General features: G+C 43.3%; 2 protein-coding genes across 9 annotated transcripts; both read right to left on the bottom strand.

Moving 5' to 3' along the window:
* Positions 1-840: 840 nt before the first annotated feature.
* On the bottom strand, positions 841-14,845 carry LOC116363551 (calmodulin-like protein 4). Its single transcript, XM_031817139.1, has 5 exons — positions 14,818-14,845; positions 14,701-14,731; positions 14,196-14,336; positions 4,697-4,885; positions 841-1,501 (listed from the first exon to the last, which is right to left on the bottom strand). The coding sequence occupies exons 1-5, from the start codon at positions 14,818-14,820 to the stop codon at positions 1,404-1,406; spliced, it is 462 nt and encodes a 153-aa protein (XP_031672999.1). The 5' UTR covers positions 14,821-14,845; the 3' UTR covers positions 841-1,403.
* Positions 14,846-15,711: 866 nt separating this feature from the next.
* Positions 15,712-27,265, bottom strand: LOC109885137 (ceroid-lipofuscinosis neuronal protein 6-like). Of its 8 annotated transcripts, none has more exons than XM_031817130.1 (9): positions 27,088-27,203; positions 26,755-26,838; positions 25,867-25,984; positions 23,935-24,033; positions 23,085-23,273; positions 22,782-22,837; positions 21,176-21,298; positions 17,996-18,281; positions 15,712-16,126 (listed from the first exon to the last, which is right to left on the bottom strand). In XM_031817130.1, the coding sequence occupies exons 1-8, from the start codon at positions 27,144-27,146 to the stop codon at positions 18,011-18,013; spliced, it is 999 nt and encodes a 332-aa protein (XP_031672990.1). In that variant the 5' UTR covers positions 27,147-27,203; the 3' UTR covers positions 15,712-16,126; positions 17,996-18,010. The 8 variants fall into 8 exon arrangements, with proteins under 8 accessions (XP_031672990.1, XP_031672991.1, XP_031672993.1 ...); XM_031817131.1 differs by having other exon boundaries at positions 15,712-16,064; XM_031817133.1 differs by lacking the exon at positions 26,755-26,838 and having other exon boundaries at positions 15,712-16,064; positions 27,088-27,265.
* Between the last annotated feature and the right edge of the window lie 543 nt (positions 27,266-27,808).

Genomic DNA, 27,808 nt, shown 5'->3' with positions numbered 1-27,808 from the left:
ATTGGTGTTTTGTTGATGGTGTGGAAAACGCCGTCTCTGGCATCGCTCCAGAAACCTCCCATTAGTGTTCCACTGGGTTGAGATCTAGTGATACACATTCTCTGTTTTTCTAAACATGCTGTGTTCCTTTGAGACCCCTCTTTCAAAGTCACAGAGATGTCTTCTAGCTTGGTAGCCAAATAACACACAACTGGGCAATTTGATACGTTGACCCTAAGCATGATGGGATGTTTTAATTGCTCAGGAACCACACCTGTGTGGAAGCACCTGCTTTCAATATACTTTGGTATCCCTCAAGTGTTTCCCTCATTTGGTCAGTTCCATGTATATTCTCCACATATTCTTCCTGCCCCCCTGCACTCATTATTAATGGATTAGCATTATTGGATGACTAAATTAAATGGCATTACATTCTTGGAAAAATAATATATGCTTACTGACAATACATTAGGCAGAGAATTCCTTTGACATGCGTAATTTATGCCCAAAATGCATGGTGTGCACAAATAATGCCCCTCGAATAGCAGGCTGCAGTTGCACACTTGACAAAACGCCCAAGTGTGTGTGCAAATCATTTGAATCCTTCCTACATATCTAGTATTTAAAAATATATATATTCCTACTAATGATGTTGAATAATTTGGTTATTATGACATGTAAATATTGACTAAAATTGTTATTGTAAAGAATATTGTGGGAGGAACAAACAACATGCACAACTTTTTAGTTCAATGGTATGGCTGAAAGAGCTTGGGTGACTGCATCATGTAAACTACATTTATTAAATCCTACACCTAGAACATAAGTTCAACAAACAGTTTAAAACTCAAAATCGAAAGGGATATTTTAGTTGATTTTGTTTATTTTAATGTCCATTACATATTGCACATGCAGCAGATACTCTTCCTGCAGATACTCTTCCTGCAGCAAGTCAAATAAACCCGCCCAATTAGAATTTAAAAAAAGACATCCATTTAATTAATCAAATGCACTTGTATAAATGATAGAAAGTAGCGTACAATAGACACAAACCTAGATGATCAATAAATTAAGTGCATGGAGGTGGTTGGGTAATGCTCAGTGCATGCAGGTGGTTGGGTAATGCTCAGTGCATGCAGGTGGTTGGGTAATGCTCAGTGCATGCAGGTGGTTGGGTAATGCTCAGTGCATGCAGGTGGTTGGGTAATGCTCAGTGCATGCAGGTGGTTGGGTAATGCTCAGTGCATGGAGGTGGTTGGGTAATGCTCAGTGCATGCAGGTGGTTGGGTAATGCTCAGTGCATGGAGGTGGTTGGGTAATGCTCAGTGCATGCAGGTGGTTGGGTAATGCTCAGTGCATGCATAACCAGGTCCCTTCAATGACCATGCTTCCCTGTCATAAAGGACGTCATCTCCTCCTGTCCCTCAGTAATCCACTGACGGTAGTGTCACCATCCTGGTGAACTCCTCGTAGTGCACGTTGCCATTAGACTTCACGTTGGCTTCTCTGAACAGCTCGTCCACTGCAAAGTTTAGAGGGGAAACAACTTCATGTTAATTCGCCGATCTGGGACCAACAACAAGTATGTCAGCAGGTAGAAACTTTAAAACATTAACTCCATTCAAATGATGTGTTTTATCATTTGCAAATGTACACAAGAATCAGTTAATGTATGTGTTTGACACATTTGGTGTTTGGTATTTTATTAGGATCCCCATTAGATGTTGCAAAAACAGCAACTACTCTTCCTGGGGTTCAACACAAAACATGAAACATAACACAGAATGACATCATACAGAACATCATTAGACAAGAACAGCTCAAGGACAGAACTACATACATTTTAAACAGGCAACCACGTTGCCTCCATACCAATACACACAAACTATCTAGGTCCAATAGGGGAGAGGCGTTTGTGCCGCGAAGTGTCGCTTTATCTGTTTTTTGAAACCAGGTTTGCTTTTTATTTCAGCAATATGAGATGGAAGTTCCATGCAATAAGCGCTCTATATAAAAATATACATTTTCTTGAATTTGTTCTGATTTGGGGACTATGAAAAGACCCCTGGTGGCATAAGTGCGTGCATCAGAGCTGTGTGTAAGTTGACTATGCAAACAATTTGGGATTTTCAACACATGAATGTTTCTTATAAAAAGAAGTGATGCAGTCAGTCTCTCCTCAACTCTTAGCCAAGAGAGACTGGCATAGTATTTATATCAGCCCTTTGATTACAATGAAGATCAAAACGTGCCGCTCTGTTCTGGACCAGCTGCAGCTGAACTAGGTATTTCCTGCAGCACTGGACCACACATCTGGACAATAATCAAGATTAGACAAAACTAGAGCCTGCAGAATGAGGATGACTTGACCCACTGGGACAGATAGCAATTCAATTTCTCTTGGAGTTACTTGGGGCATCACAACAGTCTAAAGAGGCCTTGTTTCTGCACTCATTTAACCCTTTACCATCCTGTGAATTGGCCTATGGATAGGGCCACATGATAAAAAAAATTACCCCCTTTTTCGTTATATCCAATTGGTAGTTACGATCTTGTCTCATCGCTGCAAATCCCCAACGGACTCGGGAGGGGCGAAGGTCGAGAGCCACGCGTCCTCCGTAACATGACCTGCCAAGCCGCCACTGCTTCTTGACACACTGCTTGCTTAACCCGGAAGCCAGCCGCACCAATGTGTCAGAGCCCGGCCCGCCACAAGGAGTCGCTAGAGCACAATGAGACAAGGAAATCCCCCTCCAGCTAAACCCTCCCCTAACCCGGACGATGCTGGGCCAATTGTGCGCCACAACATGGGGTTCCCGGTCACATCCGCCTGTGACACAGCCTGGGATGGAACTGGTTAGGGCTACCTTGACATGTTTCTTACAGAAGACATATGAAAAGCATATGCATTTGCATGGTACAAATTGAAAGGGAACAGTTGAGATTATTAGATCAACAGGTGAGGACAACAGTTTACCTGACAAGACTGAATCCAAGCACTTGATGTTATGTGCATTTTACATTATGTACTTTTTTGCCACATTTGTTCATAACAAAATGTGAAAATACTCTGGATACATTCAGTAACATGATAATATTCCTGTAAAATGTGTTGCAACACAAGACAGAACAATAAGAGGTTTGAGAGAGAGGTGTAACTGCTCTCCAAAGTGTGCACATTTCCTAAGAAATGTCAATGCACTTTTATGACTCAAAGAAAAGGCTTCAACTGTAAGGTGCCTTTTTGAGCTCCTAGCTGTGGAGGAATTAGAGCGAGGACACGTGTAGTTATTTTGTTTGGAACACAACCCTGCAATCACACAATTACTGTTGTTGTTTAAGCAATTGAAGAACGGTCCATTATAAAAATCGCAATCTGGGTCAGATGGGAATCATTTGAAAGCTTGTTCTATTGCCAACATGACAAGCTAAATAATGAAATATGATATGAAAGTGTTAGGATTTCACAATGCAATTTACGGAAACATATCGTACATTTGGTTCGCATAGACAGGTTAGCTGACAACGTCACGTGATTCAATGGGGTAGAAGTCGTGTTGTGATTCTGGATGGCCAGATAGCTACCAACAATGAAAATAAGCTGGCATGAGGCTCATTTCAACTAGTTTTATTTTGTTCATGATAATATGTCTTGTTTTGAGGTGTTTGGACAGATGTCATATCACTGCTAATATGGCAAACATATGCTAGATAGCTAACCAACAACTGTAACAATGTATTTGAGAGACAAGTGCTCATTGTGCAAATTGAATAAATACAAATATATTTTGCGTTTCAACAATCTAAGCCAACCCCATAGTTGCGCGGTTGTTGCTAAACAACCAAACCAGTCTATATAAAGGCATCATGAGTGCATTCAAGTGCATGTGCCAAGGCAAATGTTCTTCACTGTAGACAGACAGACTCATTCTGTTCAAAATAAACCAGGGTATGACGCCATGTCTTCTTGTAACTATACATCAAACATGGTGATCATAAACGGTGTATATGAAATTAGATTTATGACATGAAAATGTGAAGTGCACATTTGGACTCACGGGTGTTAAGGTTGCTTGTATGACATCAAAGCAGTATTTATTATAATCCTCAACGTTTTATCTTTCAAAATACATAGAGTCCTCTTAATTTACAACATTTCCCTCACGCAGACAAAACATTTTTAAAAAGTTGCCCATTAGCTGGAGGGATGGGGGCAACTTCTTGTCTCTGCAGTGCTCAAGTTCAGATCGGCTGTCAGTCAAAACCCAGACAGAGCTGTGAAGCACAGAGCCTGAGCTCTGATGTCATGTATAGCATGTTACTGTACAGACACTGAGTTCCAATTGAGGTGTTTATCAGTGTACAAATCTGCCATTTTCATCCCGTATACGGGTACAAGCGTAAAGGGTTAAAAGAGCTGAACTGATCAACTAATACCAGGTAAAGTTATACCAGTTATATTAGACTTTTTTGTTTTTGTTTACCTCTACCATCTGTTCAGATCAGTGCAGATGATGTATAAGAGATTGTAAGAAGGAGCCAATTCAGACTGTTGAGCTGCACTTTCAGGGCCAGTTTCCCGGACCCAGATTAAGCCTACCTACTGCTCCTGCATTAAACAGCATTTTCAATAGAGGCTCCATTAGGCATTATATCCAGTCCTGTCTTAATCCACGACAGCTAAAACCCTTAGTGATAGAAACACATTGTAGGCTACCTTCTTTATCAGTCAGCTTCTCTCCTAGCTTGGTGAGCTTGGCCCGGAGCTCCGAGGCCAGGATGTAGCCCTTCTTCTGCTTGTCCGTCATCCTCATGGCCTCCAGGATCTCCGCCTTGGGGTCCTCTTGCTGGATCTGCCGGTGCATCATGGTCAGGAAGGTGGAGAAGTCTAGCTCGCCCTTCTTTTCTGGAGAAGGACGGATATTAGTAGAGAACTAATCACCTGCAAAGGGCACCATTGATCCAAAATAGGCCTAAATGCTGCTGTTAAAGTGACTGGTTATCTGCAACATGGCCGAGTTGTGGTATATTTCCATACAACTGTACTGAGCATGGTTGGTTATTCCTTACTTCAATCAAATAACTTGTTAGGGTAGTGGTGTGTGTCAATATGGCTGCATTTACACAGACAGCCCAATTCTGATATTTTTCCCACTAATGGATCTTTTGACCAATCACATCAGATCTTTTCACATCTTTTTCAGCGCTGATCTGATTGGTAAAAAAAAAGTGAAAAAATATCAGAATTGGGCTGTCTGCTTAATGTGTAAAATAATGAACTGCAAATGGGCATGAAGTTCAGAGTAACAGAGCAGGCAAACTTTTTGACTCTCAGAAAAACATTCTGTTCAATATTGTAAATCGGGAATTTGGGGATTGATGGAAAAAATTCCTGTGGAGTCAAACGTGTTCTAACCAAAGTCATTTTCACATTACCAAATCAGTTAATTGGTTTGAATATTTCTCAGTACTTCCCCCAGGTTAAAAAGTTCAGTGCAGAAAGGTTGAAGAGCTGAGAGAAGATAAATCTTTTTTTAATGAAATAAATGTAATTGGAACAAGTTTGGGACAGATTTCAGCTGACGTGTTGGTTACACTCAATGTGACAACTTCTCCCTCTACCCATCCCCCAAGTAGCAGCTTGCCTGCCTACTAAATAATTTATGGCCAAAACCTCACTACGATTCATAAACAGTATGGCTTGATCAACAGGTGTCTAGCGCCGCCTCAATATTCTAATGTCTTCCGCTTCCCTGCTTGTTCCCTTCATCTGCACTGACCTTTAAACAGGCCGTGGTGAGGGAGAGGAAGTCCCTTTAGAACCCTCAAACTCAACCAGTTCCACTGTGTTTGTTTTATCATTCCCATTTAATCAGGGACTGATTTAGACCTGGAACACCAGGTGGGCGCAATTAATTATCAGGGAGAACAGAAAACCATCAGGCTCCGGACCTCGTAGGGTCAGCGTTCAATACCCCTGCTATAGACTACTGAGATGCCCCCAGGGTTCTAGACCAGGGCTCTCCCAACCTTGTTCCTGGAGAGCTACTCTTCACTCCAACTCCAGTTGTAACTAACCTGATTCAGCTTATTAACTAGCTAATTATTAGAATCAGGTGCGCTAGATTAGGTTTGGTGTGAAAACCTACAGGACCATAGCTCTCCAGAAACAGGGTTGGAGAGACTTGCCGTAGACTATTGACATTCCCCCAGGGTAGGTCACTCTCGACCAGGGGTACTCAACTCTTACCCTACCCAGTCCGGAGCCTGCTGGTTTTCTGCTTTACCTGATTAGAGGGGAACAATTTAAAAAATGCAGTAGAGCGGGCTTTCAGGTCCAGAGTTGAGTTTGAGGTCTATAGACCAGTGGTTCCTAAACTTTTTATAGTCCCGTACCCCTTCAAACATTCAACCTCCAGCTGCGTACCCCCTCTAGCACCAGGGTCAGTGCATTCTCAAATGTTGTATTTTGCCATCATTGTAAGCCTGCCACACACCCAAAATACAACATTTGAGAATGCACTGACCCTGGTGCTAGAGGGGGTACGCAGCTGGAGGTTGAATGTTTGAAGGGGTACGGGACTATAAAAAGTTTAGGAACCACTGGTCTATAGACCTCAAACTCAAGAAAAGATACATTTATTAAACCTCAAAATGGGTGTGAGTTTTTGTCACAACCCGGTTAATGGGAAGTGGCAAAGAGCTCTTATAGGACCAGGGCACATATAATAAATCATTTTGCTCTTTATTTAACCATCTTACATATAAAACCTTATTTGAAAGGATGCACCTAACTCTGCAATGTTGGGTTGTATTGCCTGTATTTAGTTTTCATGCTAGTGAGGGCTGAGAATCCACTCTCACATAAGTACGTGGTTGCAAAGGGCATCAATGTCTTCACAGCGCGATTTGCCAAGGCAGGATACTCTGAGCGCAGCCCAATCCAGAAATCCAGAAAACAAGGCACTCTTGTTCAGATATCGGCAAGTGGACTGGAGGCAGGGAAATAGTTAAAATAGTTAACGAATCTTTTCGAATCTTCCCGCACATTGAATATAGTTGCGGAGAGTCCCTATAATCCTAGATTCAGATGATTAAAACGAGAAAAATCATCACCCAGATCGGCCAGCCGTGTGAGAAACTCATGCAAGCGGTCAGACAAGGGAATAAACTTTAATCTCGTCTCTCAATTAAAAAAAATGTGTCAATACTGCCCCTTGATAACCAGCGCACAAAACTTTAAATGGTCGCTGCCCATATCATTGCATAGTGCAGAAAATACACAAGAGTTCAAGGGCCCTTGATTTACCAAGGTTAACCATTTTTACTGTAGTGTCCAATTTTTTTTTTCAAGCTGTCAGGCATTCCCTTGGCAGCAACAGCCTCTCAGTGGATGCTGCAGTGTACTCCAGTGGCGTCGGGAACAACTACTTACACGCGCGTTACCACTCCACTATGTCTCCCTGTCAGTACAGATATCAACACATCTTGACCACCAAAATCCATTTTATGTCACAAGGCTGTCCAATACATCCTCTCCTGTTGTCCTAGTTTCCAGTGGTTTGCAGAAGAGGATGTCTTCCTTAATTGACCCCCCATAAACATAACGGACATATGCCAGGCCCGCCACTGGCTTGTATGCGAAGCAGTAATTGTTTCAAAACATCTCCTGCCATGCCACTGATGCATCGTGAAACGGTGTTGTTTGATGAAGACATTGTCTGTATAGTTTTTTGGGCCTATTGTCCCAGCCATATCCGCGGCAGAAGGAAGAATGAAGTCCTCCACAATAGTATGGGGCTTGCCTGTCCAAGCCACTCGGTAGCTCATCATATAAGACACTTCTAGCTCCTTCTTATTAATGGTATCTGTTGCTTTTATACATGTCTTACTACTTGAAAGTCATCTTAATTCTCGCTCAAAAAACTCCTGTTGCTTATTTCAATTGGCATGTTTTGTTTGTGAATGTCTGCGCAAGTGTGAAGTTTTCATCGAGTTGTGAGATAGTACTTTTGCACATAACACACTGTGACTGAGGAAAGGCACTACTCCCAATATAAGTGAACCCCAAATCAATGTAGTTCTCATCATATTTGCGCCTCTTCGATGGTCCAACGTCCCTGTCTGTTGTTCGGTGCTTTCCTGGCTAAGGGGGTAGTAGCTCTTCGGCTGCATCAGATTTACAACTGTCAGTGTCCATGCTAGCTAACAACAAATGTATAATTACTGATGCTAGCATTGGATGTGCTCGTGGAAGCAGAACAACTTGTGTCGTCGACAGGTGCAGGTGTAGTACTGCTGGTAGTAGCAGTACTACCAGTAGAGCTGGTATGTGTCTCTATGGACGTCCATTGTCCATTAATCAATTTTCGAGCAAACAGAATGAGCAGTAGCTACATACGGACTGTTAGTGGAATTCCTGCAAGAGAGTAACGGTTAATGCCTTTGACATTGTGTTGTTATTTCGCTGAACACTAGATGGTTAAAATAAAATTGGCAGTGAACCTCACCCAAATGTATAGTCCCGTTGGAAAATAGAAATGTACTGTTTGAAAATGTGCTAATTTATTTTTATGTGAATAATATTTTTATTTGGCGTACCCCTGACGTCATTGCACATACCCCTGGGTGGTTTGAAAATACCTGCTCTAGACTACTGAGATGCCCCCAGGGTAAGTCACTCTAGACTCTAGACCCGCCTGTCCAACATCACTACTCTGGACGGCTCTGACTTAGAATACGTGGACAACTACAAATACTTAGGTGTCTGGTTAGACTGTAAACTCTCCTTCCAGACCCATATCAAACATCTCCAATCCAAAGTTAAATCTAGAATTGGCTTCCTATTTCGCAACAAAGCATCCTTCACTCATGCTGCCAAACATACCCTTGTAAAACTGACCATCCTACCAATCCTCGACTTTGGCGATGTCATTTACAAAATAGCCTCCAATACCCTACTCAACAAATTGGATGCAGTCTATCACAGTGCAATCCGTTTTATCACCAAAGCCCCATATACTACCCACCATTGCGACCTGTACGCTCTCGTTGGCTGGCCCTCGCTTCATACTCGTCGCCAAACCCACTGGCTCCATGTCATCTACAAGACCCTGCTAGGTAAAGTCCCCCCTTATCTCAGCTCGCTGGTCACCATAGCATCTCCCACCTGTAGCACACGCTCCAGCACGTATATCTCTCTAGTCACCCCCAAAACCAATTCTTTCTTTGGCCGCCTCTCCTTCCAGTTCTCTGCTGCCAATGACTGGAACGAACTACAAAAATCTCTGAAACTGGAAACACTTATCTCCCTCACTAGCTTTAAGCACCAACTGTCAGAGCAGCTCACAGATTACTGCACCTGTACATAGCCCACCTATAATTTAGCCCAAACAACTACCTCTTTCCCAACTGTATTTAATTTTAATTTATTTATTTATTTTGCTCCTTTGCACCCCATTATTTTTTATTTCTACTTTGCACATTCTTCCATTGCAAAACTACCATTCCAGTATTTTACTTGCTATATTGTATTTACTTTGCCATCTTGGCCTTTTTTGCCTTTACCTCCCTTCTCACCTCATTTGCTCACATTGTATATAGACTTGTTTATACTGCATTATTGACTGTATGTTTGTTTTTACTCCATGTGTAACTCTGTGTCGTTTTATCTGTCGAACTGCTTTGCTTTATCTTGGCCAGGTCGCAATTGTAAATGAGAACTTGTTCTCAACTTGCCTACCTGGTTAAATAAAGGTGTTCTCAGCTAGCCTACCTGGTTAAATAAAGGTAAAATAAAAAAATAAAAAGACTACTGAGATGTCCCCAGGGTAAGTCACTCTAGACTACTGAGATGGCCCCAGGGTAAGTCACTCTAGACTACTGAGATGCCCACCAGGGTAAGTCAGTCTAGACTACTGAGATGTCCCCAGGGTAAGTCACTCTAGACTACTGAGATGTCTCCAGGGTAAGTCACTCTAGACTACTGAGATGCCCACCAGGGTAAGTCACTCTAGACTACTGAGATGCCCACCAGGGTAAGTCACTCTAGACTACTGAGATGCCCACCAGGGTAAGTCACTCTAGACTACTGAGATGTCCCCAGGGTAAGTCACTCTAGACTACTGAGATGTCCCCAGGGTAAGTCACTCTAGACTACTGAGATGTCCCCAGGGTAAGTCACTCTAGACTACTGAGATGTCCCCAGGGTAAGTCACTCTAGACTACTGAGATGTCCCCAGGGTAAGTCACTCTAGACTACTGAGATGTCCCCAGGGTAAGTCACTCTAGACTACTGAGATGTCCCCAGGGTAAGTCACTCTAGACTACTGAGATGTCCCCAGGGTAAGTCACTCTAGACTACTGAGATGTCCCCAGGGTAAGTCACTCTAGACTACTGAGATGTCCCCAGGGTAAGTCACTCTAGACTACTGAGATGGCCCCAGGGTAAGTCACTCTAGACTACTGAGATGGCCCCAGGGTAAGTCACTCTAGACTACTGAGATGGCCCGAGGGTAAGTCACTCTAGACTACTGAGATGGCCCCAGGGTCAGTCACTCTAGACTACTGAGATGTCCCCAGGGTAAGTCACTCTAGACTACTGAGATGTCCCCAGGGTAAGTCACTCTAGACTACTGAGATGTCCCCAGGGTCAGTCACTCTAGACTACTGAGATGTCCCCAGGGTAAGTCACTCTAGACTACTGAGATGTCCCCAGGGTAAGTCACTCTAGACTACTGAGATGTCCCCAGGGTAAGTCACTCTAGACTACTGAGATGTCCCCAGGGTAAGTCACTCTAGACTACTGAGATGTCCCCAGGGTAAGTCACTCTAGACTACTGAGATGTCCCCAGGGTAAGTCACTCTAGACTACTGAGATGGCCCCAGGGTAAGTCACTCTAGACTACTGAGATGGCCCCAGGGTAAGTCACTCTAGACTACTGAGATGGCCCCAGGGTAAGTCACTCTAGACTACTGAGATGTCCCCAAAGGTAAGTCATTAGACTACTGAGATGCCCCCAGGGTCAGTCATTAGACTACTGAGATGTCCTCAGGGTAAGTCACTCTAGACTACTGAGATGTCCCCAAAGGTAAGTCATTAGACTACTGAGATGCCCCCAGGGTCAGTCATTAGACTACTGAGATGTCCTCAGGGTAAGTCACTCTAGACTACTGAGATGTCCCCAGGGTAAGTCACTCTAGACTACTGAGATGTCCCCAGGGTAAGTCACTCTAGACTACTGAGATGTCCCCAGGGTAAGTCACTCTAGACTACTGAGATGTCCCCAGGGTAAGTCACTCTAGACTACTGAGATGGCCCCAGGGTCAGTCACTCTAGACTACTGAGATGTCCCCAGGGTAAGTCACTCTAGACTACTGAGATGTCCCCAGGGTAAGTCACTCTAGACTACTGAGATGTCCCCAGGGTCAGTCACTCTAGACTACTGAGATGTCCCCAGGGTAAGTCACTCTAGACTACTGAGATGTCCCCAGGGTAAGTCACTCTAGACTACTGAGATGTCCCCAGGGTAAGTCACTCTAGACTACTGAGATGTCCCCAGGGTAAGTCACTCTAGACTACTGAGATGTCCCCAGGGTAAGTCACTCTAGACTACTGAGATGGCCCCAGGGTAAGTCACTCTAGACTACTGAGATGGCCCCAGGGTAAGTCACTCTAGACTACTGAGATGGCCCCAGGGTAAGTCACTCTAGACTACTGAGATGTCCCCAGGGTAAGTCACTCTAGACTACTGAGATGTCCCCAGGGTAAGTCACTCTAGACTACTGAGATGCCCACCAGGGTAAGTCACTCTAGACTACTGAGATGTCCCCAGGGTAAGTCACTCTAGACTACTGAGATGCCCACCAGGGTAAGTCACTCTAGACTACTGAGATGCCCACCAGGGTAAGTCACTCTAGACTACTGAGATGCCCACCAGGGTAAGTCACTCTAGACTACTGAGATGTCCCCAGGGTAAGTCACTCTAGACTACTGAGATGCCCACCAGGGTAAGTCACTCTAGACTACTGAGATGCCCACCAGGGTAAGTCACTCTAGACTACTGAGATGCCCACCAGGGTAAGTCACTCTAGACTACTGAGATGCCCACCAGGGTAAGTCACTCTAGACTACTGAGATGTCCCCAGGGTAAGTCACTCTAGACTACTGAGATGCCCACCAGGGTAAGTCACTCTAGACTACTGAGATGCCCACCAGGGTAAGTCACTCTAGACTACTGAGATGCCCACCAGGGTAAGTCACTCTAGACTACTGAGATGTCCCCAGGGTAAGTCACTCTAGACTACTGAGATGCCCACCAGGGTAAGTCACTCTAGACTACTGAGATGCCCACCAGGGTAAGTCACTCTAGACTACTGAGATGCCCACCAGGGTAAGTCACTCTAGACTACTGAGATGTCCCCAGGGTAAGTCACTCTAGACTACTGAGATGTCCCCAGGGTAAGTCACTCTAGACTACTGAGATGTCCCCAGGGTAAGTCACTCTAGACTACTGAGATGCCCCCCAGGGTAAGTCACTCTAGACTACTGAGATGTCCCCAGGGTAAGTCACTCTAGACTACTGAGATGTCCCCAGGGTAAGTCACTCTAGACTACTGAGATGTCCCCAGGGTAAGTCACTCTAGACTACTGAGATGTCCCCAGGGTAAGTCACTCTAGACTACTGAGATGTCCCCAGGGTAAGTCACTCTAGACTACTGAGATGCCCCCAGGGTCAGTCACTCTAGACTACTGAGATGCCCACCAGGGTAAGTCACTCTAGACTACTGAGATGCCCACCAGGGTAAGTCACTCTAGACTACTGAGATGCCCACCAGGGTCAGTCACTCTAGACTACTGAGATGCCCACCAGGGTCAGTCACTCTAGACTACTGAGATGCCCACCAGGGTCAGTCACTCTAGACTACTGAGATGTCCCCAGGGTAAGTCACTCTAGACTACTGAGATGTCCCCAGGGTAAGTCACTCTAGACTACTGAGATGCCCACCAGGGTCAGTCACTCTAGACTACTGAGATGCCCACCAGGGTCAGTCACTCTAGACTACTGAGATGTCCCCAGGGTAAGTCACTCTAGACTACTGAGATGTCCCCAGGGTAAGTCACTCTAGACTACTGAGATGCCCCCAGGGTCAGTCATTAGACTACTGAGATGCCCCCAGGGTCAGTCATTAGACTACTGAGATGTCCCCAGGGTAAGTCACTCTAGACTTCTGAGATGCCCCCAGGGTCAGTCATTAGACTACTGAGATGCCCCCAGGGTCAGTCATTAGACTACTGAGATGTCCCCAGGGTAAGTCACTCTAGACTACTGAGATGTCCCCAGGGTAAGTCACTCTAGACTACTGAGATGTCCCCAAAGGTAAGTCATTAGACTACTGAGATGCCCCCAGGGTCAGTCATTAGACTACTGAGATGTCCTCAGGGTAAGTCACTCTAGACTACTGAGATGTCCCCAGGGTAAGTCACTCTAGACTACTGAGATGTCCCCAGGGTAAGTCACTCTAGACTACTGAGATGTCCCCAGGGTAAGTCACTCTAGACTACTGAGATGTCCCCAAAGGTAAGTCATTAGACTACTGAGATGCCCCCAGGGTCAGTCATTAGACTACTGAGATGTCCTCAGGGTCAGTCACTCTAGACTACTGAGATGCCCCCCAGGGTCAGTCACTCTAGACTACTGAGATGCCCCCCAGGGTCAGTCACTCTAGACTACTGAGATGCACCCAGGGTCAGTCATTAGACTACTGAGATTCCTCCCAGGGTAAGTCAGTCTAGACTACTGAGATGCCCCCAGGGTCAGTCACTCTAGACTACTGAGATGGCCCCAGGGTCAGTCACTCTAGACTACTGAGATGCCCCCAGGGTAAGTCAGTCTAGACTACTGAGATGCCCCCAGGGTAAGTCAGTCTAGACTACTGAGATGGCCCCAGGGTCAGTCACTCTAGACTACTGAGATGCCCACCAGGGTAAGTCAGTCTAGACTACTGAGATGCCCCCCAGGGTAAGTCATTAGACTACTGAGATGCCTCCCAGGGTCAGTCATTAGACTACTGAGATGCCCCCCAGGGTAAGTCAGTCTAGACTACTGAGATGCCCCCCAGGGTAAGTCAGTCTAGACTACTGAGATGCCCCCAGGGTCAGTCATTAGACTACTGAGATGCCCCCCAGGGTAAGTGAGGGGCCCTTGATGGCGTACCTATCTTGTGGACCTGCAGGTGTCGGTCGATCTCACCGAAGGTGGGACTCGTCCCCAGACAGCGCATAACTGTGATCAGGTCCTTGGCTTCAATCTTCCCCTTGCGCTTCTTGTCGTACAAGGAGAAACATTCCTTGAACTCTACAGGGAGAGGAAAAACAGGCAAATAATGCACTAATGTGCTGGGTGAAAAGAAACTAAAAAACAAATCATGATAATCCATTCTAAAAACAGTGCATATTACAATGTTTCTCCTCTCCAAGGAGGCAATTAAAATGTTCTTGTCTCACAAGTGTAGAGAAATAAGTCAATCATACTTATAACCTCAATTGGGATTATTTTCTAAAATGCCCTTTTTAAAAAGACATTGCTCTCTCAAAGTTTGTCACAACATTTTACTCTCCTGTTCAATATCAATTTATTGAAAAATAATGACATTATTTATGTCCCATGTGACCTCCCACACACCAAAAGAAAAGCTAGCAAACAAAATAGCACACTTTACCGTTGATCTGAGTTCCTGACAGGAATTTAGCCTGAGGAAAAACACAATACACCATGAATTGGCCTAAACATGTACAGAAATGAGTAAACACAAAACAATTCAATTGTTTTTTCTTACCATGTCTGTAGTCAGAGATCTCGCTTCCTGGAATGCAAATGGCTTACCTTACCTGTCTCCACACCCATCTGCCTGCCGGTTCAAAGTCCACCACAGAGTACATGTTATTTAATACCGGTTGCTGTGGAAACTGAGATAGTGGATCCAAGGTATCATATTATCCTCTCCCTTTCTCTTCTATCAAATACTTGTGATACTAATCACTACCTTATTATCTGATATGACAACCAGGATATGTTAAACTACACAGCGTGGCCATTCGCAGACAAGTTACAGTATATGAAAAGAATAGTTTAATAAAAAAAGTAAAATTCTTCAGTAAGATAGGTAACTGTCTATATTAAAAGTAGGCGTAAGTATGATTGATCTTGCTCAACTAATAGAACTCCCCCGTTTCAATTCAATACCATTTTATGTCTAGTGAAAGGACAGATGACAGGATAGTGATGACACTGAATAATATATACATTTCCTGATGTAGCTGCAATATATAACATTACCACTAGAGGACACTGTCTATCAATCCAGCCATGTACTAATACTTCATATAATAATTTGGTATGTGTATACCCCACTACATCTGGCGTGTACTCTGTATTCCACTCTGCTGGTAGAGCATGGTGCTTAGAGCATGGTGCTTGCAGTGCCAGGTTTGTGGGTTCGATTCCCACGGGGGACCAGTAAGAAAAAAAGGTCAAATGTATCCTCTCACTACTGTAAGTCGCTCTGGGTCAGAGCATTGGCTAAATGACTAAAATATCAAATGTAAATCTGCTATAGGAGACATATGACCTACTTAATTATGGAGTAACCTTGATGATGATGTCTGTTATACAGTATATGCAAGTACAATTAAGCATGTCTTCAAAGTTCATAAACACAATATACACAAAGTGGAGTAAAAAACTTTATTACTAAAAATATCTGATATTGAAATGTTCAAACAACTTACTTGAAGCAATACAATGATGTTCAAGTACATCCAACACTGACCTTTCTTTGAGTTCATTTTTTTGTCTCATTTTAAATGAATACTGTAACATTGCATACTGTAAGATGGTCATTGTCATGTGGATGTGGTTGGGGTTGGGGGAGTGGTGGGGTGCAACTGTAGAAAAGAGGGGCCTGTCCCAGAATGCAGCACAACACTGTGCTCGATCCACACTCCATGTGGCGCTTGCTGATGATGTTATTCGGGAGCGGACAGACCATTTATCTGTAGCAGGAACGTTTCAGACCTGTCAATTCTTCAGAAATGCAAGATATTGATGGAATCCATTCAGTCAGTATTAGTCCATTCCACAGGAGGCTGGTGATGGGAGGACGGCTCATAATAACTTTCCTTACTCCATGCAAACCTAACCTGGGTAACTAATTGTTAACCCCAAACTAGCATCATCATACTGGCACCCAGGCTAACACAAACTAGCATTATCATACTAGCTCTCAGGCTAACACAAACTAGCATTATCATACTAGCTCTCAGGCTAACACAAACTAGCATTATCATACTAGCTCTCAGGCTAACACAAACTAGTATAATCATACTGACACCCAGGCTAACACAAACTAGCATCATCATACTGACACCCAGGCTAACACAAACTAGTATAATCATACTGACACCCAGGCTAACACAAACTAGTATTATCATACTGACACCCAGGCTAACACAAACTAGTATAATCATACTGACACCCAGGCTAACACAAACTAGTATAATCATACTGACACCCAGGCTAACACAAACTAGTATAATCATACTGACACCCAGGCTAACACAAACTAGTATAATCATACTGACACCCAGGCTAACACAAACTAGTATAATCATACTGACACCCAGGCTAACACAAACTAGTATAATCATACTGACACCCAGGCTAACACAAACTAGTATTATCATACTGACACCCAGGCTAACACAAACTAGTATAATCATACTGACACCCAGGCTAACACAAACTAGTATAATCATACTGACACCCAGGCTAACACAAACTAGTATAATCATACTGACACCCAGGCTAACACAAACTAGTATAATCATACTGACACCCAGGCTAACACAAACTAGTATAAATCATACTGACACCCAGGCTAACACAAACTAGTATAATCATACTGACACCCAGGCTAACACAAACTAGTATAATCATACTGACACCCAGGCTAACACAAACTAGTATAAATCATACTGACACCCAGGCTAACACAAACTAGTATAATCATACTGACACCCAGGCTAACACAAACTAGTATAATCATACTGACACCCAGGCTAACACAAACTAGTATAATCATACTGACACCCAGGCTAACACAAACTAGTATAATCATACTGACACCCAGGCTAACACAAACTAGTATAATCATACTGACACCCAGGCTAACACAAACTAGTATAATCATACTGACACCCAGGCTAACACAAACTAGTATAATCATACTGACACCCAGGCTAACACAAACTAGTATAATCATACTGACACCCAGGCTAACACAAACTAGTATAATCATACTGACACCCAGGCTAACACAAACTAGTATAATCATACTGACACCCAGGCTAACACAAACTAGTATTATCATACTGACACCCAGGCTAACACAAACTAGTATAATCATACTGACACCCAGGCTAACACAAACTAGTATAATCATACTGACACCCAGGCTAACACAAACTAGTATAATCATACTGACACCCAGGCTAACACAAACTAGTATAATCATACTGACACCCAGGCTAACACAAACTAGTATAATCATACTGACACCCAGGCTAACACAAACTAGTATTATCATACTGACACCCAGGCTAACACAAACTAGTATTATCATACTGACACCCAGGCTAACACAAACTAGTATAATCATACTGACACCCAGGCTAACACAAACTAGTATCATCATACTGACACCCAGGCTAACACAAACTAGTATAATCATACTGACACCCAGGCTAACACAAACTAGTATAATCATACTGACACCCAGGCTAACACAAACTAGTATCATCATACTGACACCCAGGCTAACACAAACTAGTATTATCATACTGACACCCAGGCTAACACAAACTAGTATTATCATACTGACACCCAGGCTAACACAAACTAGTATTATCATACTGACACCCAAGCTAACACAAACTAGTATCATACTGGACACTCACCTGTTGTCACTCCTATCAGTGGCTGTCCTTAACGTGTAATGTGTAGTAGGACCAGGGCTCGGGGACGTACAGGTGACCGGGGTATTTCTTACGCAGCACCGGGTCGCTCCACAGCCAGGCCACCCACACGGCCACCAGGAACATGGTGACAGAGAAGCTGGCGAACAGAAAGAGGCCATTGGCGTCTGGGACAGAGCCCTTATGCCGCTGGTGGATCACCGTGGCTACCATAGCTAGGAAGGTGAGGAGGAAGAGTTGGAAGATCTGACCCTCTGTGACCAAGTACCTGAGAGGGTGTGAGAGAGGGGCAGAAGTGAGAGCTGCAGTCAAGATACTTTCACTTTCTAGAAGGAAATACTTAAGAGTTGAGCCATGCTTCACACAGTGAAATGTCCCATACTTCAGGTACTTTCAGTACGACATAAATCAGAGTACATTAATCCCATAATGGAGTACATTTATCAATTAGAATTCAGCAAACCTCTATGACAGTGATCATCAACTAGATTCAGCCAATTTCTTTCTTGAGCAGATGGTCAGAGGACCGGAACATAATTACAAATCATTTGTAGACTGCAAATTGATTGCAAGAAGCCCAAACAGATATTTCAAAACTTGCTTACATTTGTATACGATCACACACATCTTGCTACAGATTTCCCAAATTAAAATCACTTGGTGTTGAATTGCTGGTGTTTTTACAGTCTTATATGTCTAATAAAAATAAAACGTTTTTAAAAAGTTCTACAAATCTTTGCTCAGAAAACATTTCTCAAGTCAAAAGGAAGTAATGAGGGAACTGACCAATAGTAGAGGGCACTGGGTCCGAGTAGCAGCCAGCCTAACACAAACTATCATCATCATAATAGAAGGAAGTAATGAGGGAACTGACCAATAGTAGAGGGCACTGGGTGTGAGTAGCAGCCAGCCTAACACAAACTAGCATCATCATAATAGAAGGAAGTAATGAGGGAACTGACCAATAGTAGAGGGCACTGGGTCCGAGTAGCAGCCAGCCTAACACAAACTAGCATCATCATAATAGAAGGAAGTAATGAGGGAACTGACCAATAGTAGAGGGCACTGGGTCCGAGTAGCAGCCAGCCTAACACAAACTAGCATCATCATAATAGAAGGAAGTAATGAGGGAACTGACCAATAGTAGAGGGCACTGGGTCCGAGTAGCAGCCAGCCTAACACAAACTATCATCATCATAATAGAAGGAAGTAATGAGGGAACTGACCAATAGTAGAGGGCACTGGGTGTGAGTAGCAGCCAGCCTAACACAAACTAGCATCATCATAATAGAAGGAAGTAATGAGGGAACTGACCAATAGTAGAGGGCACTGGGTGTGAGTAGCAGCCAGCCTAACACAAACTAGCATCATCATAATAGAAGGAAGTAATGAGGGAACTGACCAATAGTAGAGGGCACTGGGTCCGAGTAGCAGCCAGCCTAACACAAACTAGCATCATCATAATAGAAGGAAGTAATGAGGGAACTGACCAATAGTAGAGGGCACTGGGTCCGAGTAGCAGCCAGCCTAACACAAACTAGCATCATCATAATAGAAGGAAGTAATGAGGGAACTGACCAATAGTAGAGGGCACTGGGTCCGAGTAGCAGCCAGCCTAACACAAACTAGCATCATCATAATAGAAGGAAGTAATGAGGGAACTGACCAATAGTAGAGGGCACTGGGTGTGAGTAGCAGCCAGCCTAACACAAACTAGCATCATCATAATAGAAGGAAGTAATGAGGGAACTGACCAATAGTAGAGGGCACTGGGTGTGAGTAGCAGCCAGCCTAACACAAACTAGCATCATCATAATAGAAGGAAGTAATGAGGGAACTGACCAATAGTAGAGGGCACTGGGTCCGAGTAGCAGCCAGCCTAACACAAACTAGCATCATCATAATAGAAGGAAGTAATGAGGGAACTGACCAATAGTAGAGGGCACTGGGTCCGAGTAGCAGCCAGCCTAACACAAACTAGCATCATCATAATAGAAGGAAGTAATGAGGGAACTGACCAATAGTAGAGGGCACTGGGTCCGAGTAGCAGCCAGCCTAACACAAACTAGCATCATCATAATAGAAGGAAGTAATGAGGGAACTGACCAATAGTAGAGGGCACTGGGTCCGAGTAGCAGCCAGCCTAACACAAACTAGCATCATCATAATAGAAGGAAGTAATGAGGGAACTGACCAATAGTAGAGGGCACTGGGTCCGAGTAGCAGCCAGCCTAACACAAACTAGCATCATCATAATAGAAGGAAGTAATGAGGGAACTGACCAATAGTAGAGGGCACTGGGTCCGAGTAGCAGCCAACCAGACACAAACTAGCATCATCATAATAGAAGGAAGTAATGAGGGAACTGACCAATAGTAGAGGGCACTGGGTCCGAGTAGCAGCCAGCCTAACACAAACTAGCATCATCATAATAGAAGGAAGTAATGAGGGAACTGACCAATAGTAGAGGGCACTGGGTCCGAGTAGCAGCCAGCCTAACACAAACTAGCATCATCATAATAGAAGGAAGTAATGAGGGAACTGACCAATAGTAGAGGGCACTGGGTCCGAGTAGCAGCCAGCCTAACACAAACTAGCATCATCATAATAGAAGGAAGTAATGAGGGAACTGACCAATAGTAGAGGGCACTGGGTCCGAGTAGCAGCCAGCCTAACACAAACTAGCATCATCATAATAGAAGGAAGTAATGAGGGAACTGACCAATAGTAGAGGGCACTGGGTCCGAGTAGCAGCCAACCAGACACAAACTAGCATCATCATAATAGAAGGAAGTAATGAGGGAACTGACCAATAGTAGAGGGCACTGGGTCCGAGTAGCAGCCAGCCTAACACAAACTAGCATCATCATAATAGAAGGAAGTAATGAGGGAACTGACCAATAGTAGAGGGCACTGGGTCCGAGTAGCAGCCAGCCTAACACAAACTAGCATCATCATAATAGAAGGAAGTAATGAGGGAACTGACCAATAGTAGAGGGCACTGGGTCCGAGTAGCAGCCAGCCTAACACAAACTAGCATCATCATAATAGAAGGAAGTAATGAGGGAACTGACCAATAGTAGAGGGCACTGGGTCCGAGTAGCAGCCAGCCTAACACAAACTAGCATCATCATAATAGAAGGAAGTAATGAGGGAACTGACCAATAGTAGAGGGCACTGGGTCCGAGTAGCAGCCAACCGGACAGGGGCATCGTCTTCTCCTCTTTGACGTGAGTAAAGCAGCCAGTGAAGTAGAGGAAGAGGATGATGAAGAAAGGAATATACCTGGAGGAAGAGAGAAGGAGAGAACTCAGTTGAAAACTAGTTCATGTCAACTTATTACAAACTCATTGCAAATACTGAACACTGGTCACGTAATTTTTTTTTACATACTGTATATAGTCTATTCTAGTCAAGACTCATCCTATATAACTGCTGCTGTACACACCTTTTCTAGCCACATACTGTCCATAATGTCATTGTCTATCCATACCATTATATACATACATATTTATATTCCGGACTCTGATATTGCTTGTTCTAATATTTCTTAATAACTTTATTGACATTTTTTGGACTTGCATTTGCTTATTGTTTTGTTCGGTATTACTGCACTGAACATAAGCTTTTCACTAAACCCGCAATAACATCTGCAACGTATGTGTACCCGAACAATAACATCTGCAACGTATGTGTACCCGCACAATAACATCTGCAACGTATGTGTACCCGAACAATAACATCTGCAACGTATGTGTACCCGCAATAACATCTGCAACGTATGTGTACCCGCACAATAACATCTGCAACGTATGTGTACCCGAACAATAACATCTGCAACGTATGTGTACCCGCACAATAACATCTGCAACGTATGTGTACCCGAACAATAACATCTGCAACGTATGTGTACCCGCAATAACATCTGCAACGTATGTGTACCCGCACAATAACATCTGCAACGTATGTGTACCCGCAATAACATCTGCAACGTATGTGTACCCGCACAATAACATCTGCAACGTATGTGTACCCGCAATAACATCTGCAACGTATGTGTACCCGAACAATAACATCTGCAACGTATGTGTACCCGAACAATAACATCTGCAACGTATGTGTACCCGCAATAACATCTGCAACGTATGTGTACCCGAACAATAACATCTGCAACGTATGTGTACCCGAACAATAACATCTGCAACGTATGTGTACCCGAACAATAACATCTGCAACGTATGTGTACCCGAACAATAACATCTGCAACGTATGTGTACCCGAACAATAACATCTGCAACGTATGTGTACCCGAACAATAACATCTGCAACGTATGTGTGTACCCGAACAATAACATCTGCAACGTATGTGTACCCGAACAATAACATCTGCAACGTATGTGTACCCGAACAATAACATCTGCAACGTATGTGTACCCGAACAATAACATATGCAACGTATGTGTACCCGAACAATAACATATGCAACGTATGTGTACCCGAACAATAACATCTGCAACGTATGTGTACCCGAACAATAACATCTGCAACGTATGTGTACCCGAACAATAACATCTGCAACGTATGTGTACCCGAGCAATAACATCTGATTTTTTAGATATACAGACCAATATATAAAGCAACTCAATTTGAAAAACAGTCCTTGTTCAACCACTTTAAAAAGTTGTTAATCTAAGTTGTATTATCAACCAATAGCATGTTATGACAGTAAGCAGAAGAGAATATTCCATTAAAAGTGATGACCACATACCACATCAAATGTCCCAGTTGTTCATCATAAAAATAAAGAAGCTCAAACGAATCAATCTAAAATAAATCAAATAAGAAACATGTTCAAACAATATCAACAGCATGTTTGTTGTTGGTTGATATGAAACAGCATACATTTGAGCTCTATCAGGCACCATGTGTTCATTCATCCTGGTTAACCCAGAACTATAATCTGCCGTAATTTGGTCATATTGTATCAGAAGGAGTTGGGTGAAAAGGAAGACGTTTCCATCCCGTATGGACTAACAAAGTATATCTTCTCTAATAAAAAGGTGTAGCCTACCAGTGTAGCAGGTTTGAGGTCTTTGATGATGGGATTCTCTCTGACAGACAGGTGGAGCTGGTAGCCACTCAGCAGCAGACGATGGTTGATGGAGTCGCCCACCAGGTGGATGCTGGCGCCCATCACTAAGGTGATGATGCTCAGGTACACGGCGGAGCGAGGCAGGGCCCTGGGACTCCTCTCAATCAGCTGATCAGAGAGGGACGAGAGCACACACACATTAACAGGCATGTAAACACACACACACATTAACAGGCATGTAAATACACACACACATTAACAGGCATGTAAACACACACACACATTAACAGGCATGTAAACACACACACACATTAACAGGCATGTAAACACACATTAACAGGCATGTAAACACACATTAACAGGCATGTAAACACACACATTAACAGGCATGTAAACACACACACACACACACACACATTAACAGACATGTAAACACGCACATTAACAGGCATGTAAACACACACACACATTAACAGGCATGTAAACACACACACACACATTAACAGACATGTAAACACACACACACATTAACAGGCATGTAAACACACACACACATTAACAGACATGTAAACACACACACACATTAACAGACATGTAAACACACACACACATTAACAGGCATGTAAACACACACAGTCAGTGTGCATGCACACACATGCACTTAGTATAGCATGTGAGCATCACAAATGAATCGGATTAATTCATTCCATATTGAAAGGCGATTATTTGGGACACATTTCATTGTCACTGTAGCTTAAAGGGCAATTGTGAACAAACGGAATCAACCAGCCTTGCAGTTTGTGTTTGGTGGCTCCAGACAGTCACCCACCTTGAGCAGTAGGAATGGCGTGATGACATTGTAGGCCATGTGAAAGTAGTCTCCAGCACTGGGCTTGTTCAGGGGGAACCACTCCAGAGGGAGAATGATCTGAATTAAATCATGGATACAACACAGGGTTACATTCATAGCATATACATGAATGCTGCTATAACGAGGCTATTTGTTTATTACACTTTATTATTTACTCAAATATATTATTGTAGCAGGGTGGTTCCACGCCATGACAGCCCGGAAATATTTTAGGTATCACAGATTGTTATGGCAATTCTCACATAGACACTTAATTGGAAGGAAGTATGATAGACATGAAAATGTAAAAAGCCTCACAATGTTTGTTTTCTTTGAAAGTCATGTTGAAAGTGCCTCCTGTAAAGAACCTATGATCCATGAACAGTACGTGATCCAGACATCTCAGTGCCATTGACACCTCTAGCACTGAGATGCAGTGCCTTAGACCGCTGCGCCACTCGGGAGACCAATTGCCAGAACAACCTGACATACCCACATTTTTTCAAGCTGTCCTGGTATGGAATCTCTCAGCAGGTTGTCCATACCATTACAAATGGGCCCTCCAGTCCTTGAGGGCCTGATTGGTGGCACAGTTTTGCCCCAGACCCAGCTAACACACCTGACTCCAATAATCAACTAATCATGATCTTCAGTTTAGAATGAGATTTGATTAATCAGCTGTGTTTGCTCTGGATGGAGAAAAGAGTGACACCAATCAGGCCCTGGATGACTGGAGTTGCCCAGGCCTGCCTTATAGTGTGCCTTAAAATATGGAATATGCCTTGAACATTCATTTATTCAACATAAAACATTAATATCTCAATGTACCTTTTTTGATGTAGCATATTTTTAGACATTTTTTGGAACAATATACTCTTAAAACAGGTCATATTTCTAGAGTGGCTCTCTGGTACTTTAGAAGATATGACCCATTTATAAAAGACATAGGTCTTCAGTAAATCATTGCCCTCATTTAGGATTGCACATTCAGCAAATCACCAGCAGAGGGAGTTCCATTTGAATCCATTTTCCCATTCACTGTGTTGGTGGTGGTAATAAAATGCATCAGAACTTCAAAATTAGCAGACAACCAACTCTGGAAATGTGATGTACTTATAGAGTATATTATTCCAACCAATGTCTTTCAATGAGGAAAATGAAAAAGGGTACTTATGAGTTTTATGTTGAATAAATGAATGTGACAAATTGAATTTCAGAACATAAACATACTCCGTATTAGTGATAGGGGCTATAAAAAAAATCTATAGTTACATATTGCAATATTATTGTGGGCGATATATCAATACTTTGATTACATGTATAGATAAAAAATGTAAAAATCTAATTCACCAAAACTCATCCTATAGCTTGTTCTCCATCTTTTTAAATAGTGAGCCAACATGTTTTCAGCACTTATTTCCATGACTGATAAATACTAATTTTCCCATGTCCTCTCTTATCTCTCCACAGCAGGCATAGTGTATCAAATAGCAGAATCGTGAGAATCGTAATACATATCGTATCGGCACCTAAGCATGGTGATGATAACATATTGTGAGGTCCCTGGTAATTCCCTACTCCACACACTACATTTTTTTATTTAACCTTTATTTAACTAAGCAAGTCAGTTAAGAACAAAATCTTATTTACAATGACGGCCTACCCCGGCCAAACCCTCCCCTAACCCGGACGACGCTGGGCCAATTGTGCGCCGCCCTATGGGACTCCCAATCACGGCCGATTGTGATACAGCCCGGAATCAAACCAGGGTCTGTAATGACACCTCTAGCACTGAGATGCAGCGCCTTAGACCACTGCGCCACTCGGGAGCCCAAATGCCAGAACAACCTGAGATACCCAACATTTTTTCAAGCTGTCCTGGTATGGAATCTCTCAGCAGGTTGTCCATACCATTACAATGGGCCTTCCAAAGTCCAGTATCCAGTTTTGTACTGTGAGATAGAACCACAGGTCAAAGTGGAACTGTGGCCTCTTCATTGATGACCCTTTTGGCTTGGACTCTGGTTGGCTTTAGAGAAAGACACATTATGAAGTATGAATTCCAACTCCAAAACAACATTATACTGAATGACAATGTATGAAGAAGACATTAGCCAATATGAAGGAACACAACAGTGCTGTGGTAGGCCTACACCTATATAAATACACATGAATAACATTGTCATTATCTTTCTGTAGCCTACTGTATTATTCATCACTATTATTGTGTTGTTGGCCTTGATCTACCTCCGAGGTTAACGCCAGTGGGGGAAATAGTACATGTAAATAAATAAGATGTTATTCAGTGGGCTGTTTGCCACAGTCTATACACAGTCCAATGCATTCCTTGTACAGGCCCCATGTGTTCCTAACTCTCTGTAAATAATGGGCAATATAAAAGCCAATATACACTGTATTGTATAGCTGTGCTTGACAACCTTCACATCCGCCATCATTTGAAAGCATTACAGGCTGACAACTTCCCTGTCCTTGGTCACATGACACTGACCATGAGCACATTACAAGGCAAGAAGAACTTCAGCCAGCAAGCACAGGCAATAACTAACCTAGTTTAGAATATAAGGGGCAGTTTTGAGTGGCAGACTGATATGCCTTTACAGTATATTTTATACTGACACTGTCTGACAGTAGCCTAGCGGACTAAACTCCACGGTGCAGGAAGTTTCTGATAAACTTCAACAGAGAGGAGCCGAGACCAGGCTTTGTGGAATCTAGCTCTGACTAGATCAATTCGCCTTAGGTCAATACTAACATGAATTTAAATTATGAAACGCTCACCTTGTACACATGTTTAAAAGCACCCGAAGCTTTTGGGACAAATACAACCACTCGTGGGCCAAGTCGCCAGTTGGAGAACCCGGTCTTACAGCAACAGCAATGAACAAACAGGCGGTGGTTGTATTTGAATGAACTATTATTGAAACGGTAACGTGATAACAGTAGCCTAGTCTTTATTGTTTACGTTTCGTTGATAGACAAATGCCTGAGACACTTCGGCTTATCAGGTCGACTATTCGACATGCACGGTGCCTTCCAACTGGCCCGCTAGATGGGAACATTAAATACTTGCCGATGATATAAACACGTTAATCACAAATAAACTGTTCAAACCTGGGGTTTGTTGACGACCGAGGTGCATTGCTTTGACGTTTCCGTACCGCAGCTTGCATTCTCTTCCCGATGTCCTCCAATCCTGCAACGAAAATTCGCCACTTATTTTTCTTCTATGGCGTGGTTTTTTGGCGGTTGGCATCTAACCTTATGGTGCATTACCGCCACCTACTGTACTGGAGTGTGGGCCAAAGACAGATACTATTGTAAATCCTACCTGCCATGTCCCGTTTTCCTTTAAAAAGAAGATAACAAAATATTTGGGACTGTATCTAATGACGTTCGACTCAATATCCTCTTTAAACTCATTTCCTGTATCCCCTTCTCCCTCAAACTGGATCTCAGTCTCTATCTTTCCCTCTGATACTACCCACACTGTGTCAGTACATGCCCCACTGTCTCTATTTCCTGGCCATATTCACACTCTCCTGTTGGATGCTTTCCTATCCCATTTAGAGTCTTATTCAACCAGCTGTGTTCCAGCCTTCGTCTTGTAAAAAAATAGCCTCCTCTGGGCCCGGTGATGGGCCCCGATCTGCGGAGCTGTGGGGCTGTGGGCCCCCTATGTAATTTGAATACCGCCCCACCACGCCAAAGCATTAATTGTTGACGCGGGTCCATCACGTTTACAATTTGACAAGAAGATCTTTCTTTAATCTAGGCTATATGATAAATGACCCCACTGATGGTTTCACCAACAAAATGTTTTTTTGCCACTACA

Source organism: Oncorhynchus kisutch, unplaced genomic scaffold (assembly GCF_002021735.2).
Source record: "Oncorhynchus kisutch isolate 150728-3 unplaced genomic scaffold, Okis_V2 scaffold939, whole genome shotgun sequence".
Lineage (NCBI taxonomy): Eukaryota > Metazoa > Chordata > Actinopteri > Salmoniformes > Salmonidae > Oncorhynchus > Oncorhynchus kisutch.
The sequence above is the reverse complement of the archived record's forward strand: the minus strand, read 5'-3'. Positions and strand labels throughout refer to the sequence as shown.